This window comes from Plecotus auritus (genome assembly GCF_963455305.1).
Source record: "Plecotus auritus genome assembly, chromosome: 12".
NCBI classification, from domain to species: Eukaryota; Metazoa; Chordata; class Mammalia; order Chiroptera; family Vespertilionidae; genus Plecotus; species Plecotus auritus.
Window position 1 is genome coordinate 44,198,779 of NC_137778.1, and position 19,403 is coordinate 44,218,181.

At 46.3% G+C, this 19,403-nt stretch overlaps 1 protein-coding gene across 4 annotated transcripts in view; it reads right to left on the reverse strand.

Moving 5' to 3' along the window:
* Positions 1-782: 782 nt before the first annotated feature.
* PTBP2 (polypyrimidine tract binding protein 2) overlaps positions 783-19,403 on the reverse strand; it is a 36,878-nt gene continuing 18,257 nt past the window's right edge. The window contains exons 5-14 of one of the 4 annotated variants that reach the window (XM_080649378.1): positions 17,706-17,849; positions 15,531-15,695; positions 15,333-15,443; positions 13,100-13,295; positions 6,221-6,360; positions 4,784-4,817; positions 4,281-4,373; positions 2,648-2,864; positions 2,472-2,549; positions 783-2,299 (exon numbers count right to left, since the gene is read on the reverse strand). In XM_080649378.1, coding sequence (XP_080505504.1) covers positions 2,170-2,299; positions 2,472-2,549; positions 2,648-2,864; positions 4,281-4,373; positions 4,784-4,817; positions 6,221-6,360; positions 13,100-13,295; positions 15,333-15,443; positions 15,531-15,695; positions 17,706-17,849 — 1,308 coding nt within the window. In that variant the 3' untranslated portion in view covers positions 783-2,169. Of the gene's footprint in view, positions 2,303-2,471; positions 2,550-2,647; positions 2,865-4,280; positions 4,374-4,783; positions 4,818-6,220; positions 6,376-13,099; positions 13,296-15,332; positions 15,444-15,530; positions 15,696-17,705; positions 17,850-19,403 lie in introns of all 4 variants that reach the window. The other 3 variants (XM_080649377.1, XM_080649376.1, XM_080649375.1) reach the window with 3 other exon arrangements.

Consider the following 19,403-nt stretch of genomic DNA (forward strand, 5'->3'; position numbering starts at 1 on the left):
CCCACTGACTGGAAGGGAGTAAATATGTGGAGAGTAAGGACTCGGTGTAAAGTAGAAGAAAACCCTTCCTGTGCTCACAGACCATTCTGTGCCCACTTCCCTGCGGTAGGTCCCGGCTTGAGGAGGCCGTGCCCTCCACACGCTCCCCGCCGCCCTCGCCCGACACACTCAGCGGCCACTTCCTGTTCACGCCTCTCCACACACACATTTGCACTGTGAGTCATCACAGGACCAACCTAAGCAACATATATGACTCTGAAGCATTGGGACACCAGTGTACCTGTTTGTAAAATTGGCCCGAAGTATTTTGAGTAATATATGCAGCGCCTTATTCAGAACCCTTTCAAAAGCGAAAGCTGTGAATCAGAAATCACTGTTAGGCTTCAACCACCCGAGTGTGTCCCTGGGTGAGAAGACCCTCCCGACACGGCGCGCTCACAGCGCAGGGCTGTGCAGGACCAGACCTCAGCAGACAGAGAGGACGAGAGGTGAAACCGCGAGAGAGCATGGCAGTGGGAGAGGGCGCTGCGTCCCCCAGGGGCCGGGAAAGCGACGGCACGAGCTACAATCGGCTAAGCAGCAGATTGTACCGGGCGGAAAACGTAATTCCGGCTCCTCCTGGGAGGCAGTCCCCGTCTTTCAAATTAAAAACAACCCCCCCACCCCCACCCCCGCTGCATGTTCACAGCATGTGGGTGTGCCTGTCCCCCCCCCCCACCCCCCCTGCCGGGGCCAGGGCGCACAGCACAGGGACAGGAGAGGCAGCAGAGAGAGACAGAGGTGAGCAGAGCTACAGTGTTTATTGAGCATGCCACAGAGGGAGCAGAGTACACACAAGGAAAGTAGACCACCATCGACCTCCTGACTTTGTTAGAAAAGTAATTTTTAATTGTGCCGCTTCCAAACTAGACTGGATTTTACATTTCTAAAGATGTAAAAACTCAACTAATAGAAAATATACATGACCATTCTGTCTACATAGGTAACAGAATCTATGAATCTTGAAACTAAGTACATCAATTTCAAAAAAGTATTGGTCATTTAAACAGAATCAGCAATTCAGATCGACAAGAACTGTTCAAATTAATTTGACCTGTAGATTCTGAGCCATGTTTTTATTAAAGTCAGATCTATTCCTAAATACAAAATATCTTGAAGAGTTATTAAAACTGAATATTACAATGCAAGGTAAATTAAGACTAAAGGCACATAAACTTTGGTCCCACCTGGCTGTCAGTTTTAGGAAACTGTCACAAATTCATCTTCCTGCAAAGGTCTGCGGTGCCTCTGCATCCTGGAAAGACATGCACCTGTCCGCACTAGCTAGACCCGCCTCCATGCTCAGAAATCCACAGCCATGTCCAGTCGTCATCACAAACTAAGGATGGCAATAGGTATTGAAATGCACATAAGTCATGTCAACTTCAAAAAACATCTACGGAAAATATTCAGCCACAAACAAGACGTTACTTAGTGCTGACAGTAGTTATATGACGCGTCCCACAAGAGCGTGTACAAAAGGTTAAGGTTCCACAATGCTTTCCACGTAGGGCTCAAACTTACAGAAATTAATACTCTGCATCTTGTTAATTCAACTAATGCCTACATTCCTAACAGAATCTAGACCAGAATGGTGAGATACAAAAAGGCCAATGTTTTTTAAAGCAATAAAGCCTAAGGTAATAAAACTAAAAAATGCTGCTTTGTTCTTTCAATATCCTGCATCTTATTTGACTAAATAGAAAGAAATGTGACAAGCCAGTAATTCAAAGTACGTTCCAAGCAGGAGAAACAAAAGCTTAACCTTTTCACACACCCCTGCCTATACATAGTGAACCCCATGTAACAGTGTGCCCGAGACAAGCAGTCCTTGTAAATGCCTAGTCAATTGCACAATAGCAACACTAGTTTTCCTTTAAGGCACGTATGTCAACTAAGTTGAAAAAGAAAAGGAAAATTAAACAAATTTTAAACAGACAATAAAAATGGCTTCCCTATCGAACAGATGGAATCAGCAGTTAATACTCTGCCTTTACATATGCCATTTCGTTTAGAACCAAGGAATGGTAACAGCGTGAGAAAAAAAAAAAGGAAAAAAAACAAACTCTGGTCCCCACTTTCTGAACAGTCACTGGTGATGACACAACACTGGGATCCCGGGCCTCGCGCTCAGATGGTGGACTTGGAGAAGGACACTCGCAGGTGGTGGTTCTCGCCCAGGTTGTAGTTGTGCAGGTCGATCAGGGCCTGGATGGCCTCCTCCACCGTGGCCATCTGCAGGAGGGCCATCTTGTGATCTCTTCTGAAACAAAAGAGGAAGTGAGACACTGGCCAACAACCGGGCAGGCCTAGTGACATGCTTGAGCTTTGCCCATTCCAGAAACCACCACGTCTATAAACAAAAGAATAAAACTTCCTTGAAGAGAACTTTCCTTCCATCCACCACCAGAAAGACCGGAAGGGGTGCTTACTGAAAAAACTTAAATGCCTTCACAGTGCCCCCCGTGTTGGCAAACAGTGTTCTCAGGTCCTCCTCCGCTACTGACGGGCTGGGGATCGGAGCAAAACGAGAAGGTTAGTCATCAGCTTTACTCTTCATTTCTCAAGGGCCCACCCTCATCGGCTCCAGCTAACTGCTGATACTCACGGGATGTTGGACAGGTGAAGGGTTGCAGAAGGAGGAAAAATGTTCTGAAAATTTTTGGATCCAGGTTTCTTAAAACGATGCAGTGGGGAATTACCAAAATCTTTAGTGAGACCTTGATCATCGAGCCCCTCCCGAGGTAGCTGGACAGTCTGATGTTTGGAGAGAGTGACACGGATAATCTTCCCGTACATTTTCTGTCCATTAAGATGGTTCATGGCTACAAGAAAAGAAACAATGCCCCAGTTTTAACAAAGTACAGAGCCAAGATGATTCTCATAGTCTAAAATCTGAACTGAACTCTCGGGTTTGAAAGAAGTCCTGAGTGTCTAGTAACCACTGGTGTCACGTTTAATCCACTTGCCCCAACGAAGCATCTGGCAGAAAAGCTGCCTTCACAGAATGAAAACCCCGATGACCACCCCCCAGCCACACCCCGACAACCATCAGCCGTGGCCCCGGAAAGGAAGTGAGCACGCCTCTCTGCCCTCTCCTCCCACCCCAACCCCAAGCTCATCTTCCCCCATCCCCCAATCTAGGCACACTGCACTCATGCCAACAGTCCGGACATACAGCAAAACCAGAAACGAGTCGGAAGGACTTGGTTTAATCCCCCCCTGGTACTGCTCAGCCACAGTGACTGTGGGCACCCGTTCCCCGAGGCCCTGCCCCCCGCAGCTCCCTCGCGATGAGGAAGAAATGCTCCTCACGAGGACCAGCGCCCTGAGCAGAGCGGCCCCAGTGGGAGAAGGGAACACGGTGCCTAAGCCCCCTCCTCAGAGGCAGGGATCTGCACTTCAAGTAGAAAGACAGATGCATCAAGTTCTGTGCATTGTCTGAGCTACCACCATCGCTGGTAAGAAACCCTGCAATTCAAGCTTGCTTGTCTCCAAAGGCCAAAAGGCCCGGCTATCACGTGGTTAGCTGGTGAGTCTCCTTACATGTAACAGCAAAACTACACCAGTCCGCACCTCAAAAACGGCAAACGTCAACATAAAAGTTGTGACTGTGCAATCAGCCGGAGGCACCATCATTCCTGAATCTCAACTAACAGAATTCTCAGCGAGGAACATGCCATTCAATCAGTGTGAGGACTGGTTAGGCCCAAGTATGATATCTGATTCTGATGTAGTCAAATGAGGTACCAATTTAATTAAAATCACTGACTACTTACATGAGCAAAACTAGGTGTAACTTGACGAAAGTGTATTTCTTAAGATCCCAAAAGGGATTGATGGTGTATCTGGCTCAGGTTTTTCATTTTGAAGGAACCTGGTCGCCGTAAAATACATTCTCCAGGTGACTACTGACTTTGAAATGACGTTAGAATTCAAGCAGTCTGGCATTAACTGGAATCCCGGAGTGTATGGACAGCTCACTTCCGTTACAGGGGATAAGCGGGAAAAGGGCTTTATAACGTAAATGCCGTAATTTGTACGTAGTTGTTACTGCATTTTTGGAGCCTGAACCCCTTCCCATGAGACTGAACATGAGACAGTGAGGACAGCAGCACGTTCACCTACACCTCCGACATGGAAACAGGAACATTAACACGACAAGGTGGGCCCTGGCTCCGGACACAATCACGGACGGACCTGCGCTACGGGAAGACGGCAGGGCCGCGGCTTCGCCTTACCCAGCTGAGACTGGTGCCCGTCCGCCATCTGGATCAGAGCGCTGTCTTTCTTATTGTACAAGATCTTCACGCGCTGCACGTCTCCATAAACACCTTTGGTGGAGCCACAGAGGTAATCCAAAAAGGGAATTAATTTTATGTGCAAGTCAGCTAAAGATTATCTTTCTGACATATTAATGAAACATTCAGACATCAACATGATCACTCATTCAAACTCATCATTCTCACAAATGAATAAAGAAAGATCAAGATTTTGAACAGTGAATTTTGAAAAGAACAAATTTTGATAAACCCTCAAAGCTATGTGAATGATATTAAAGACCATGCAAAATAAATCAGCATGCATTAAAACAAATTTTGTGTCTATGGAGAGTTTTAAATAGCAAAGAAAAATAGCAAAAGATTTACTATTCAACTTTAAGCCAAAGTGCTAGCTACAAATAAGAATTAAGGTGAAACCAAAATCAAATCAATAATAAAGTATAGTGCTAACAATAACATACCGAAGAGGGTAAACAGACTTTGGGGCGTAACCATCTTTAGAAGGAGAGAAGAGCAAGCAGCGTAAGACAAGGAGAGAGGAGAGTCGAGGAAGAGCGGAGATGAACAGATCATCCATACGAAGGGTGGTTCCCGCAGAATGGTGAGGTGGTCATGGATCATGGTTCAAGGCGGTTAATTGGGGCAAGTTGGTCCGAGGAACATTTGTTCAAGCCCAGAAGCATGAACAGAGGGAATGGAGACAGGGAATGAAGACAAGGACAAGGAAAATAAAGGATCAGACAGGGGAGGGATGGGTGTTTGGAAAGACAAGGAGAGGGAAGGTGCACACACAGGGGAAAGGATGAAATGGGGAAGGGAAACAGCAATGCAGAAGAAAAAAATAAGGAATTGGGGAACAAAAAAAAAAATAAAATATAGGTCAGTACATAGGAAATGCAGGAATTTGGTCAGAAAATGGTTGGTTTATGTACTGTACAAGAAAAACTGAGTAAAATGTAGTCATCCAAGACAAATATGGGTAAAGTACATCTACATCAAAGAGTAAATTACAGCATTTCATCTCAACACGGGGCAGGAGCATGCACAAGGGTGTAAACTCTGACTGTAACTGCATAAGCATGGCTGGTTATGAAATGCAGGCAGGATCTTTACAAGAAAAACAAAGGCACTCTGATTCAAACCTTTTCACATGCAGAGCTGCGAATGACAGTAGTACCAATGATAAAATAAGCTCAATGTTCGTATTGACAGAGGCCAATTAAAAATGAAACAAATGTTCAAATTAGACACCATAAAGTGATACACTGAGCCTCCCACATTTCATACCAGCTTTCATAGCAATCAAAATAAAACATACCAGACATAAATGTACAACTAAAAAATAACTCAGCGGTAAACTATGTAACGGGGGCGATAACACTGAAAATATCTGTAGGAGACAGTGACTAATAACTGCAAAGAAAAATTACTAAAAGGCGGGAGAGTGCCTCGGCAAGATCTTTGGAAGAACCTTTAAAGAAACACGGATTAGAGTCGTTCACATCAAAGAAGATTTAAAAATACAATGACACATAAGCATGAAATGAACAAGCAAATAATTAGACAAGGCAAAGAGCAAAAATTTTTACAGTTAAATCTGCAAACTGGATTACATTTGCCTTTGAAAACAAAAGATAAAAAGCCAAACTACTGTACTTCACCATATTTTTCTTAGGAAAAATAGGTAGTTAGGTTAAAAAATATATATTTAAAGAGATATGACTATCAGGAAATAAAGTATTACTTAAGTACATAGGTTTTATTCAGAAGTAGAAATATACAAAAATACTTTGACTAATGAATGTACATAAAAGAAAGGCAAGTGCAAAATGAAATCCACATGGAAACTTGCACAGATGGAATGGAGGGAAGGGAGGACAGGACAGGCGGCCACTAACCTCCTCGTTCAGATTGCTAACCAGCAGGACCGTGTTGCCGCCCGCGGAGACTCCGGGCATCCCCACGCGGCCCGCCGCGGCCGCAGCCGCAGCTGCCGCGGCGTTTGGAATGGCCAGAGGACTCAGAGCTCCTGGAACAGCTGCAACAGGAAGCCCTAATTTTAAAATAAAGCGGATTTTACGAAACACACACAAGTCGTTTACAAACACCAACTTTAGCACCAAGGCTGCAGGGCTCAGGCCGCACTCCCGTGGTTCCTGGAAGGCAATCTGTGTAACACGGAGACAGAGCGCTTGCTGACAGGGAGTCTTACAGAAAGACAGCTGGTTTCGGGGAAATCGTTAACCATGAGAATTAAAGGACGGCTGTATTAACAAGTTAGACGGTCCCGTTTCCTATGGAAACGCAAAGGAAGCATGACGGGTGGAATACAGTCAGGTCAAGACGTGCACGCCCCGGGTTTACAGAGAAGCCACATCTAAAAAATCACCTTCAACATACGAGTGACTCACTTTTCACACAGTGCGGTCTTCATGAGCTCACGCCTGAAATCAAACCAGTCATCCCAGCTCATAAACCAGGGGTCCCCCGTTGTATGGACACAGATTTTCAACGGGAGGCTGGGAATGTGTTTAAAACATGCAACCCCTGACTGGCAGGAACACTGACCATGTCCTGGATGGTCCAATAACACCAATGCCCACAGCCAATACGACAGCCATCTGGTGTGAAAGAACCAACATTACACCTATTTTTTTTCATCATATTGGCAAAAAATAGATTTTTTGGAGTGCCACCGAATTTTAATAGTTCATGCACGCCATGAGATGAAAAGGGTTGAAAATCGCTGCCTGAACAAATCACCCCAAATAGTATTTAATGTACTCAAAGGGCCTGAAGGAAGTCTTACCAAAATCTGCTGGCCTTAATTCCACTCAAGTAGGTACCACGAACCCAAGTTCCTCCACTACAGTGCTCCCGGGAGGAACAAGCACACGACCCTGTCACACGGCCTGCCAGGGCTTCCTGTCCTTCCCCACTGGTGGTCGTCCTCCTTCGGACTGCTCGGCTCTACTTCCCAGTCTGCTGCGCTTTCACCCTTAAGGCACTTCGGTTATTTCTTTAGAGAATTCCTTCTACCTCAGCATCTTTACCCACTTTTCAGAGGCCGGTGAACTGCAATCCTTCCTCCTTGCACACCAGCTTACTTCTCAGTGACTGCTCGTTCATAAAGATATGAGTATGTGGTCTCGTCCTCCTTCCCATGATTCAAACCCCACCTCAATGGCGTTAGTGCAGACATACCTGGGCAGGCCTGGCCCTGAGCACTGTGGCCCCACAGCTGCCGTTTCACTTCCTTCCTTCTTTCCAGCCTTCTTGTCTGCGTCACAGGGATGTGCTGTCACCTTTGGTTTCAGATACTTTTCTTTTAGCCAAAGTTTTATCTTTTTACTCTGGAAACTACTATGACCTTCCACTGTCAGTCTGAGGGTAAGATCCACAATTTCTTAGCCTCTAGTTTTCGATGTGAAAACGGCCCCTCCCAGCAGCTGCTTCTTGCCTTCCCTCTGTACGGTTTTGCTCTGGCTGAGTTTATTTTACAACCTCTCGCCCATACCATGGTTTGGGTCCCCCCTGTCTTTTCTTATTTCTCCACATTTTTTTAGATTTCACTTTTTGTCTTGGAAAATTTCTGATGTACCAAAGTAGAGAGACTAGAATAATGAACTCATGTGCCCATCACACTGACCTACAGTCTCTAACTCAAGGCCAATCTTGTCACCCATGCGCCCAGTTTAACTTAGGAGACCTAGAGAGGAGGACCCGCGTCTGAAACGGAGCCTTTGCGTCAGCGTTTCCTCGCGCTCAGCGGGCTCCTAACCAGCGAGGCCAATGCGTCTCTAACCGCTCACGTTAACGCACCACAGTCCTCAGGACACCGACCGGCTGTTGCCATGTAACGTTCCGCGGGCAGCTCTCTTCACTTGATGCCCGTGTCGTCTACGAAGATACATTCTGAACGCCTCACAGCCACTGCGCTGAGCAGGGACCCCCCTCCCAATCAGCACCGTTTCCCATCTTTCCACACAGCTGTGGCCGACGCACGTGGCACCCACCCCAAGCTGGCACCAGCACAACCCACAGTGGTGCCAACGACACTGTCAAGGCACTCCTGTCTCCCTGCCTCCACTGGCTTTTAGTAGAAAGAGTCACTGACACTTCTGTTAAGTTCCTTGGTATTAACGGGATCCAGTTGCCTTCTCTCTCTCTCTCTCTCTCTCTCTCTCTCTCTCTCTCTCTCTCTCAGGAGAAAGAAATGCAATATCAACTCTCAAAATCCCTTTTAACAATATAAATCTTTTAAAAAAGATCCATCAAAGCCACTTGACTGGCTCTTTTCCATAATAAAAAGTTAAAATCAGTTTAATTCCTGGTTTCATTTTCAATTCTAAGTGAGAAACCTCTGAATCTACTAAGAAACCTTACTGAAGAACTAGTTCGTTTCCAAAATTAAAAATGACCTTGCCCTGGCAGGTGTGGCTTGGTTGGCTGGAGTGTCGTCCCGTTCACTAAAAGGTGTCAGGTTCGATCCCCTGTCTGGGCCTGTGAGGGAGGCAACCAATCCATGTTCTCCTCTTTCTAAAATCAATTACAAAAATTGTTTTAATTAAAAAATCTCACCCTGGCCGGCTTGGCTCAGTGGATAGAGCATCAGCCGATGAACTGAAGGGTCCTGGGTTCGGTTCTAATCAAGGGCACATACTTCAGCTGCAGGCTTGATCCCTGGCCCTGGTCAGGTGTACGTGGGAGGTAAACCACTCGATGAGTCACTCTCACATCGATGTATCGCTCTGTCTCCCCCCCTCCCTTCCACTCTAAAAAAAAAATCAATGGAAAAGTATCATTGGGTGAGGATGAACAAAAAAAAGTCTCAAACAGCTCCTAATCCTTAGCATTTTCTAGTACATTCTTTTTTTAAAAAAATATACTTTACTGATTTCAGGGAGGAAGGGAGAGGGAGAGGGAGATAGAAACATCAATGATGAGAGATAATCACTGATTGGCTGCTTCCTGCATGCCCCCACTGGGGATCAAGCCTGCAACCTAGGCATGTACCCCTGACAGGAATCGAACCCAGGACCCTTCAATCCACAGGCTGAGGCTCTACCAACTGAGCCAAACCAGCCAGGGTTCTAGTACATTCTTGACGCAGGACTGTCTCCTGTCGACTCGCATACTCTCACCTCCTCCCACTCAGCTACCCTATGCCCTTGGCCCCCCAGTGAGAAGTTCTCTTGCTCCACCCTTGTCTCCTTCCCCTCTCCCTGCTCAGCCATTCATTCCTTCCACTTCCCAATCCTCCTCACACCCACCTCCAGACCCTTCCACCCGCTCTTCCACCCCGTGCCACACAACCAGAGCCACCTTCACCTGCCTGCTCTCCCGGCACGGCCTGACCGTGAGGCCCAGCTGCTCTAGCTTCCTCCCACCACCCGCTCCCACTCCGCGGGGCAGGCGAGGCTAGACCAGGCTTCCATTCTGGCTATGCCTTCACCTGAGTTTGTAAAGCAGTAAGAGCGACAATCGCGTGCGCGCACCAATTCCACCTTCTGTTAGCCAGCAGTCGCGGAGTTCCCTAAAAAGTACACTAGACTGAAGTCCTGACTCCCACTGTAAATCTCATTGTTCAGGAGGATCAGAAACCCCTAAATTCTTCAACCAATTTCCGAAGTCCTCTCCTTCCACCTGCCCCCCTTTCCCTTTCTTCAGACACAGAATGGGGAAACGAACATGGATTGTAAGGCCGATGACTTCATTTCTGACTCCAGCTCTGCCCCTGAACTTCCGCAGCTTAATAAAAATCCCGCCAGTTCTCAGGGTGGTTCTAGCCAGTATCTCCATTTTCCAGACCCCTGTCCTCCTAATCCAGCCACTGCAGGGAATTCTACAACTGAAGCCAGCCTTAAACACAGCCAACATGAATTGAGCACTCACTATATGCCAGGCCCTGCCAAGTTCATCGAAGGCTCTAGCACATGGAACCCGCACCACGGCCACAGCACCACGTCCGTTACAAGTGAGACGGCTGGGCCAGATCTTGGACTTGGACGTCTGGGTGTGGAGTCCCCGCTGGGGCTAGTGACTGTGCACGTCCCCACTGCAGACACTGCCCGGGCCTGCTGTCCTCCCCCCCCGACCCCCGCCCCATCCTCTTCCTGTCCTCGGCACCCTGCCTGCCTCCCTCAGGGGAGGTGCTTTCTTGTCCTGGTGTATCCTCCCCCATCATTATCTGATATACATACCCTGTGACCATCCTTACGGTAACTACTGAACTGAATAGGCACTTCTCGTTTTAATCCTATTTACTTCATCCCCGATTCTTGGTGCTTTATCTCACCCATGATTTAAATGTGCACTGCTTCAAGTTTCAAGTCTTTAACCCTCTTCCTCTCATGCTTGGCGAATACTAAACTAGGCCACAAAATAATAAACAACCATCTGACATATTCCTATCAAATGAAGACCCTACACCGCAGAAAAAGAGCACTCACGCAGGCGGGGGAAGAACAGCCAGACTCACGTACCGCTCCTGCTAGTGTAAACTAACAGCACCTTCTAAGGCGACATTTGCAGTAAGAATCTGAAGCCTTGAACATTTTCCTTGATCTAGTAATTCTAATTCTAGGAATCCAGCCTAAGAAATAGTTTGAGAACCAAGTTATGCACAGGGTGCCTGTCATGTGCCACTTACAGTAATGAAGAGTATGGAAGCATGTCCAACTAAGTTGCCCACTATCACACAATGCAGCTATTAAAATGATCATTTAAAAACTTTCTTAATAAAATGACACTTATACACAAAACTGCAAATAAAGTGGTTTTAACTTTGTACAAAAGTTTGTATTTTCAGTAAAACTATAACAGTGGTTCTCTCTTATAAATTATCCAAATTACTAGAGGCTACATTATTTGATTTTTAAAACTTACAACTCACCTACTTGCAAAACTATTTTAGGGTACTTCGGGAATAAAAAGCCCCGTTACATATAAGGAGATGCAAAGCCATCGGAAGAGGTAAATGATGAAGTCGCGGAGTAAAGGAAGGCACATTCACCTATTTTCACCCCAGAACGCTCTCCTGCTTCTCCTCAGGCAGAGAACAAACAAAAACAACGTATTCGCCCCAGAGCTGGAAGACAGCAAGCACTCTATCAGGAGCTGAGCGGCTTTACTCCTAGGCTTTCAATGCAAAGATGTAGGATGCTTGAGATTGCAGGGAAAACAGGGATGAGTTCCCTAGAAAAAAAACCGGGACGTCTAAGCAAATACAAACACGGGCAAAGGCACCCAGCACCTTCGGGCCCCAGGACGTGGGTATCTGGTATCAGCTGGGGTGTCTTGGTGTTTTCCTGTGACACCGTTTCTTTAATGAGTTGCATGCGAATCTTTTAAGCTTCTCAGAAATGACGTGTAAGACCTTGATGTCATCTTCTCCTTTGTTTGACACCTTTAGGGTCACACTGTGTGCCTGCCACGTCCCTAACAAATTGTCTAGGGCCTACAAGATACTCAAGAAACCTAACAACACAACTTCTACTGATGAAGTCTTTAAGAATCTACAGTGATAATTATAAACAAAGGCACGTGTCACTGGTTCTCTCAGCTTTACCTTCACAGAGGGTACACCTGAAATAGTAACTCATTTATAAACTGATGTGAGGGAATAAAGGCTTAAATTAGATCCATAAAGTAACAGAGCTTTTCAGGAAACAATGTTATCAAAACAAAGCATCCATTATCCTCAGGATGAGCAGATGGCTGGTGCGAGATGTAGCAGAAAATTAGAACAAAGGGTCAGTTTTGTCTGAAGTCACCAGAATTCATTTCAAATGTCAATTGCTTCTCTTGCATTAGGGTGCCTCTATTCCAGATGTATCACTTCCATTACATTTTTACAAAAGGCTAGTGCAATGTTACATATCCACAGTAAATAAATATCTATTTTTGAGAATTATTTCATTATAATACTTTTTCCTTTTTTTAATTGATGGACATAAACTTAACTGTAAGAGCTTCTTTGAGACTCATGAAATCTTGGTTCCATATGGATAGGAATTCTAAAGACAACTTTACAAATGTCAGAAATCAAGAATGTCCCAGGCACATCAAGTAAAAGGAAACTAAGATTTCACCTTAAGTGATGACTTCATTCATTTTACTTACAAAATACCATTTTCCTTATTTTTTCTCCACCTTGACTCCAACTCTATCAGCTGCAAATTTGTGCACTGTTTTTGTTAGGTGGGTCACATCCATTGTCAAACAAGGTGAAATAAAATAAATACCAAAACTAATCTTATAGAAAATTCTTTCCAGTGTAAATTTTTTTTAAGAGTATAATACGCCTTCCTCCCGTTCCACATTTGTCTGTTGACATCTCACTGCTTCTATGCTGCGCGAAATGAAAACAATCAGATTAGCTCCCCTGCCGCCCCCCACCCCGCCATATGCACAAGGGGCCTGGACCTACACTTAACTCCAGGCAGCATGACATCCACGTGAAAGGGTCAATATTCATGAAGAACTCGGCATTTTCTCCACGAGAGCTTTTCTCCTCTGCTTTGGGGACACGGTGAGGGTGTGAAGACACATAACTGATGTAATTTTGATATACCTTATAAAGAACACTAAAGTTTTTCTCAACAGTATCCATATGGCTTCTTGCCCAAGAAAAGAAAGATGTGACACAATTTGTTAAATTCCAAACGGGGGGGGGGGGGGGGGGGGGGGCGGGGGCTCCCTGAACTTACTGGAGTTTAACAGGCCCTCTCCCACTGGCTAACGGGGGACAATGGCACAGACAGAAGAAGCCATACCTAAGAGGGAGGTCTCCTTGGCAAACGCTGCGGCAATAGCGGGGTCCAGTGCGGGCTGTCCATCCCCAGACGGGAGGTCAGGGCGAGTGTAATCCCTACTTTTATCATTGTTGTATTTTACATTCAAATTCACAAGTTTGGAAAAATCAATCCTTAGAGTACAGCAAGCGTTGTAAATATTCTGACCATCCAGGGCCTGTGAAAGGGAAGAAAGCACACGAGCATGTTAAGGAGTGACCGTTAGCAGAAGGCGTGACTGACAATGACACAGGAGCGGCCAGGAAGGGATCAGACCCCGTCCTTCCCTCCTTGCTGTCCCCGCTGGACAGGAACTAGCTGTCAGAGGGACTTTCTTCTTGAGAGAGAAAGTGCTGCTTGAACCTGCACTTCAACCCGTCAAGCACATGCACACACACTTCTCCTTTTAAAAAGCTGCGAAAATTAACAAGGGTCCCACACAGTCCTGCCACCAGTGCCCGAATGGCCGGCACGGTGACGGCGACGGCGACGGCGACACCTCCCCCTCCCCCTCCCGCGGGGCCTGCTGAGGCTTCCTGGGCTTCTGTGGCTGCCGCACTGACGGGCGCCACGCAGGTAACTATCCCTGAGGCGCATCTGGCAGGTCCCGTGGAACGGGCAAGGCCGCTCCCTCCCGTGCGGCGTGCAGCTGCCTCCGAACAGCCTGGGACGAGCCGGGCTGCAGAGCTGGAGGCCTGCTCTCCCTCCAGCCGGTCACCCAACACCGACAGGCGGGCAGCGGCCATGCATCCCCAGGTGGCACCTGGCGGAGGGCCCAGGACAGGGGGCCCAGGACCACGCAGCTGCGCTAAGTGCGCTGGTCCTGCACCTCGTCAGTGCCAGGCCAGTCCCGCCGGACACCAGCCTGGGGCAGGGCGTGACCGTCCCTCTTCGTGAGCGCAGCCCCGCCCTGGGTGAACAGTTGGGACCGAGGGCTGCGCTTAGCACTTCTAACTCATGGGAAAGGAAACCCCGTCTCCTGTCAGGTCAGGGCTGGCGTTGGCGAGAACTGTAATATTTAACACTGAGCCCGCACCTTCCCACCTGCGGGATGTGGGAAGCGTTTTAATCGCCTCCGTCTGACTATTCTGACTGCACGTGCTGGCTAAGGAAGTAACGGAAGCAGACTGAGGAACGGCCAGGAGCGTCCTGTTACCACCGGAGACCGCGGTGACCACTCAAGCCCACAGGTTTATAATTCACTCAGCGACTCCCGCTCTGAAAAAGGACGCCCCTTCCCTAACACACAAGATTAAGTTTATGTTAATACATTACCAAGCTTAAAACTAAAAAATAAGTCAACACAAGTTCACCCATTTCAAAACAATACCGGTGAAAACTCCCTTAAAGGGACCACACGCACACGCACACGGATTCCAATCTCGCCTGCGTGGGCAGGCACCTAGCATGGGCTGCCGGCCAGCGTCATGTCCGTGTCAGGGCAGCGCTCCGCCGCACAGGCAGACCGAGCCTTTGCTCTGCGGCTCCCCACGGGGAACCAAGGCCCTGACTCAGGACCGGCCTGCGGCACAGCAGCCTCAGCAGAGACCTGGGCGACAGCCGCAGTGCCCCGCCCGACCCTCGCTCACCAGCCTCCACCCTTCCTTCATGCGCTTTCCCCGAGTCGTTATTCTCTTAGAAAGCACAATGCTGCATTGACCAGCAGTGTCCCCAGTTTCCAAAAAACCTCAACCAACCGATCCCCGAGTACAGGGCTCCCCGCCCCAAGGCTGGCTCACAGAACACGGCGCGCTCCCCCAAACGGGAAGGGACGCTGCCTGCTACTGGATCCCAGGGCTCCGGAGCGGCTTTCCACGCCCACCCTCTGAAAGGGCATCGCTGCACGTGACAGGGAGGCTCGAGTCTCTCCCGAGCTCTGGCTCCTCGCAGGGAGCACAGCAACCAAGTGACCAAGTTTAGAACCCACTGTGTACGCTGGGATGCACGCGGACGGCTGAGAGGCGAGAGCTGTGGCACCAGGTGTGGGGAAGCTGTGAAGGGGGAGCAAGTCCCAGAACCCACATCAGTGCCAGTTCTAGGAATGCAGCAGAGCACAGCAGGCGTGGGAGCAACATCACCCCACGGACGCCAGTCGGCGCCACCTGTAAGGCTACATGCACGGCGCAGCTGAGCTAATCGGCATTCACAGGGCCATACGTGCAAGTGCGTACCCGCCCAGGAAAAGATCACATCTCACAAACAGCTCTACACTTACTAGTTTTGCTTGCTGAGCATTGACTGGATCGCCGTATTGGAGGAGAGCTTGAAACTGGTTATTTTTTGTAAATGTGATTATCTTCAATACAGCACCAAACTTAGTAAATATCTGGTAAGACATTAAAAGGAAAGCGTTATCTACTCCATGATTACTTCTCCAACCTGTCGGCTGACGTGCACACGCAGACAAACGTACCTGGTGAAGAACGTCCAGGGTCACGGGGTAGTACATGTTGTCGATGATGATTCGGAGCACCGGGCTCTGGGCGGGGGTCACTGCGCTCTCGCTCACGGTGGTGCCACTGAGAGGCGTGTTTGCTGTCTGCACGGCGGTCACAGCCTGGAGAACAGCTTGGGCACGCTGAAACGCAAAGACCAGACTTTGGAAACACGCAGGGTTTTCACTTACATTCTGCTACATGTGACAAACTCAGCTCGTTTCTTTCCTAAACACACACAAATAAAATTTAACACTCAAAGTATCCTTTTGGCCAGGCACTGTTTTAATTCGAATATCCTAGCATTGACTCCAAAATAATCATCTAGCATTGGGAGCAATGCTGAACAGGCCAAGACAGGCCATGTGCTTTACTCCCACAAGAACGTTAAGATGCAAGTTTTAGAGAACAATAAAATTTCAATCTAACAATATTCACCCTCTATAAAAAAGGCAAATGGCCAACCTCAAAAAGGATTACTCTATTATCCAAAAGATTTCCCACAGTCTTATTTCTAATACAATCTTAAAATAAGAATATTCACAATACAATTTAAGTCTTTTTTCATACTAGTGTAACATCTGACATCAAAGTTTTTAGAAAATTGTTGTACACTTTAGTTTATAACCATTAGATTTTCAGGAACACTTCAAGATAAAATATGGAAGACATTTCCTATATAACGTTATGGTATTCAATACACTATTATTTCATGTTTGACTAGTAAGACATTGCTAATAAACCATGATACTGAATACTATAACAAACGTCTCGATATCTGAGATTTTAAAATGTGAAAAATATATCTACACTAATAAAAGACTAAGATGCAAATTGACAGTACCTTCAAGACACCCACCAGCCAATCAGGAGTGAGTATGCAAATTAACCCAACAAAGATAGCGGGTTAATTTGCATATGTAGGCGCTGAGTGGCCAGGGGCATTCCGCACCCCCCCGCCACCCCCACGCAGCCGCTCTGGGTCTCTGTGCAGCATGGGAAGGCAGAAAGGCGGCTCTGGGCCGGTGCAAAACGTTGGCTCCAGCTGGAGCGAAGGCAGTGCCGGCAGCCAGGGGAAGGCCCATTCTTGCACGATGATTCGTGCATTGGGCCTATAGTATATACAGAATTGAATGAGGTACAGTTTTTTTTGGAAATCTGTCAACTAAATCATATGTTAAATACTCCAAAATGACTACCTTGACTACAACTACTATGCTATTCCTATTATTACTATGACAGATTCACTGATAAGAAAATTTCTTTCCACCTTATCTGGGGTCAAAAAATCATTATAAAAGGAAATAATGGTTAAATGTAACAATGACAAGTACTCTACACTGCTCCACTGTTTACAAAGCTGTACTGGCAGATGAGAAGGAATACAGAAGGGATCAGTGATGAAGGAAAAGGAGAACACAAAAGAAAACACTTAGAGAGCAGACAAGAGTGTCAGTGCTGGTTTTGGAGGCTCATAGACTAAAATCAGAATAGAGATTAGCATGGCTGCTCTGCAATGACGACATACAAACAAATTCGTAGAGTTCCTTTTCTTTTTTGAGATGTGAGCTGCACTATGGCGGCAATCTCTGCGCAATATGTAGGTGTCAAATCACATTGTTATGTCAATTATATCTCAAAGCTGAGGGAGGGAGAGAGATGTTCATTTCACTGAAATACTACATAACCAAGGGTCACATATAGCTTTTAAATGCTGATTAAGTTAACCTATAACTGTGTTAGCTGAAGAGACTAACAAATACAAACTATAAAAAGTCAAACCAAAGGCATTTAACTGATGAAAAGTAGAGTTGTGTAAATGGCTTATGCTAATAGTCCTGCGGCATAAACAGTTTCTATATAAAATTTTAACTTGTAACAAGAATATTTTGACCAGGTCCTTAAAAACATTGAAAAAATACTATTTAACTAATTTACATAGTACTAATTTAAAATATGAAGAGATCAACATACTTTTTTTTGGTAAATAAACATAATATTTAACACTTAGGAACATATTGCAAGAAAATGTCTTAAAAATAACAAGATGCCCATAGACACAGCTTCAGAATGGTTAAAAACTGTACTTTCTGTTAATATGAGATTCTTACTATGTTGTAGGCCATTTCATTTATGTGCCTACACATACTCACTTGGTTTAATGTGTTATCTGTTTTCAGTTCCTTGTGATTGGAGTACTGGATGTAAATCGGTTGGTTACGAAGATGAGGTGTCACAGCAGAATAGTAATTCACCATAGTAATAGCAGCTTCCTCTGTTGCTAGTTCCAAAAATGCCTAAAAATTTAAATGCAAAAATATCTCACGCTATGAATTAAATTCGAATGGGCTTTAATGTTTGCCTAATCTATTCAGCTAACTAAAAAAATCAGTATCTACAACAGGGGTGGGCAAACTTTTTGACTCGAGGGCCACAATGGGTTCTTAAACTGGACCAGAGGGCTGGAACAAAAGCATCGATGGAGTGTTTGTGTGAACTAATTTAAATTCAAAGTAAACATCATTACATAAAAGGGTACCGTCTTTTTTTATTTTTTTATTTCAATAGTTTTATTCATTTCAAACATTTTAACAAGAATGTAAACCAGGGGTGGGCAAACTTTTTGACTCGAGGGCCACAATGGGTTCTTAAACTGGACCGGAGGGCCGGAACAAAAGCATGGATGGAGTGTTTGCGTGAACTAATATAAATTCAAAGTAAAGGAGCAGAGGGGAGAGCAAGAGAACCCTCCGCTCTTTCGGCTCTTTCGGCTCCGCGGGCTGGATAGAACAGCCGAACGGGCCGGATCCGGCCCGCGGGCCGCAGTTTGCCCACGGCTGATCTAGAATATAACCTTTCCGGTGACTAAGATGCTCTCACAAGCAGAAGTGGAAACCCTTCCCTGAAGGCTAGGCACACAAAACCCTGGGCCACGGTACTTCCGTCTTCCACCTGTTTCCCAAACGTCACCAATGTACTTCCCCCATAAAAGCTGGAGAAGCCCTAACCGGTTTGGCTCAGTGGACAGGGTGTCGGCCTGCGGACCAAAGGGTTCTGGGTTCGATTCGTCAAGTGCACGTATCTTGGTTGCAGACTTCTCCCCAGCCCAGGCCCTAGCCTGGGTGCGTGCAGGAGGCAACCAATTGATGTGTTTCTCTCACATTGATGTTTCTCTGTCTTTCCCTCTCTCTTCCACTCTCCCTAAAAATCAGTGGAAAAATATCCTTGGGTGAGGATAAACAAAAAATATAAAATTAAAATAAAATAAAATAAAATAAAATAATAAATAAAATAATAAAATAAAATAAAATAAAATAAAAAAACTAGAGAAAAATAAATCTAAGTTTTTTCTAGCATCAGAATTTTACCACTAACCTAAAGAATAAAAGAGATCTCAAAGTCATTTTTAAAGCAGTATGATTTAAGAGACAAAAGAAAAAAATTAAATGTCAGATTAGCAGTAGCATTAATATTTAAGGGAATGTTAAATTTCATAGTGCTTCTAAATGGTATTGGAATTTAAAAACAAAATGATTTTTAATATACCTGGACCCTACTGTGACGGGCTCGTCTACTCGATGACGAGTATCTAGGACTAATGCCTGTTTCTTCCAAGGCTGTCAGCTAAGTACTTCCAGGGCCTAAGCTCAGAGCCCAGAGCACAGGGGCAGAGACACAGCGAAGCCCTGCATCCCACGTGGGGGAGCCTCGATCTGAGTCTCAGAGCGCACGCCAGGTGCTCCTTCGGCCCCGGCCTGACTTCCCAGGAAGAGCACGCTCTGCTCCACCCTCTGCCCGCCCGTGCCAGGAGACAGCCAGCACGCCTGCTGCCGGGCTGGCTCCCAGCTGTA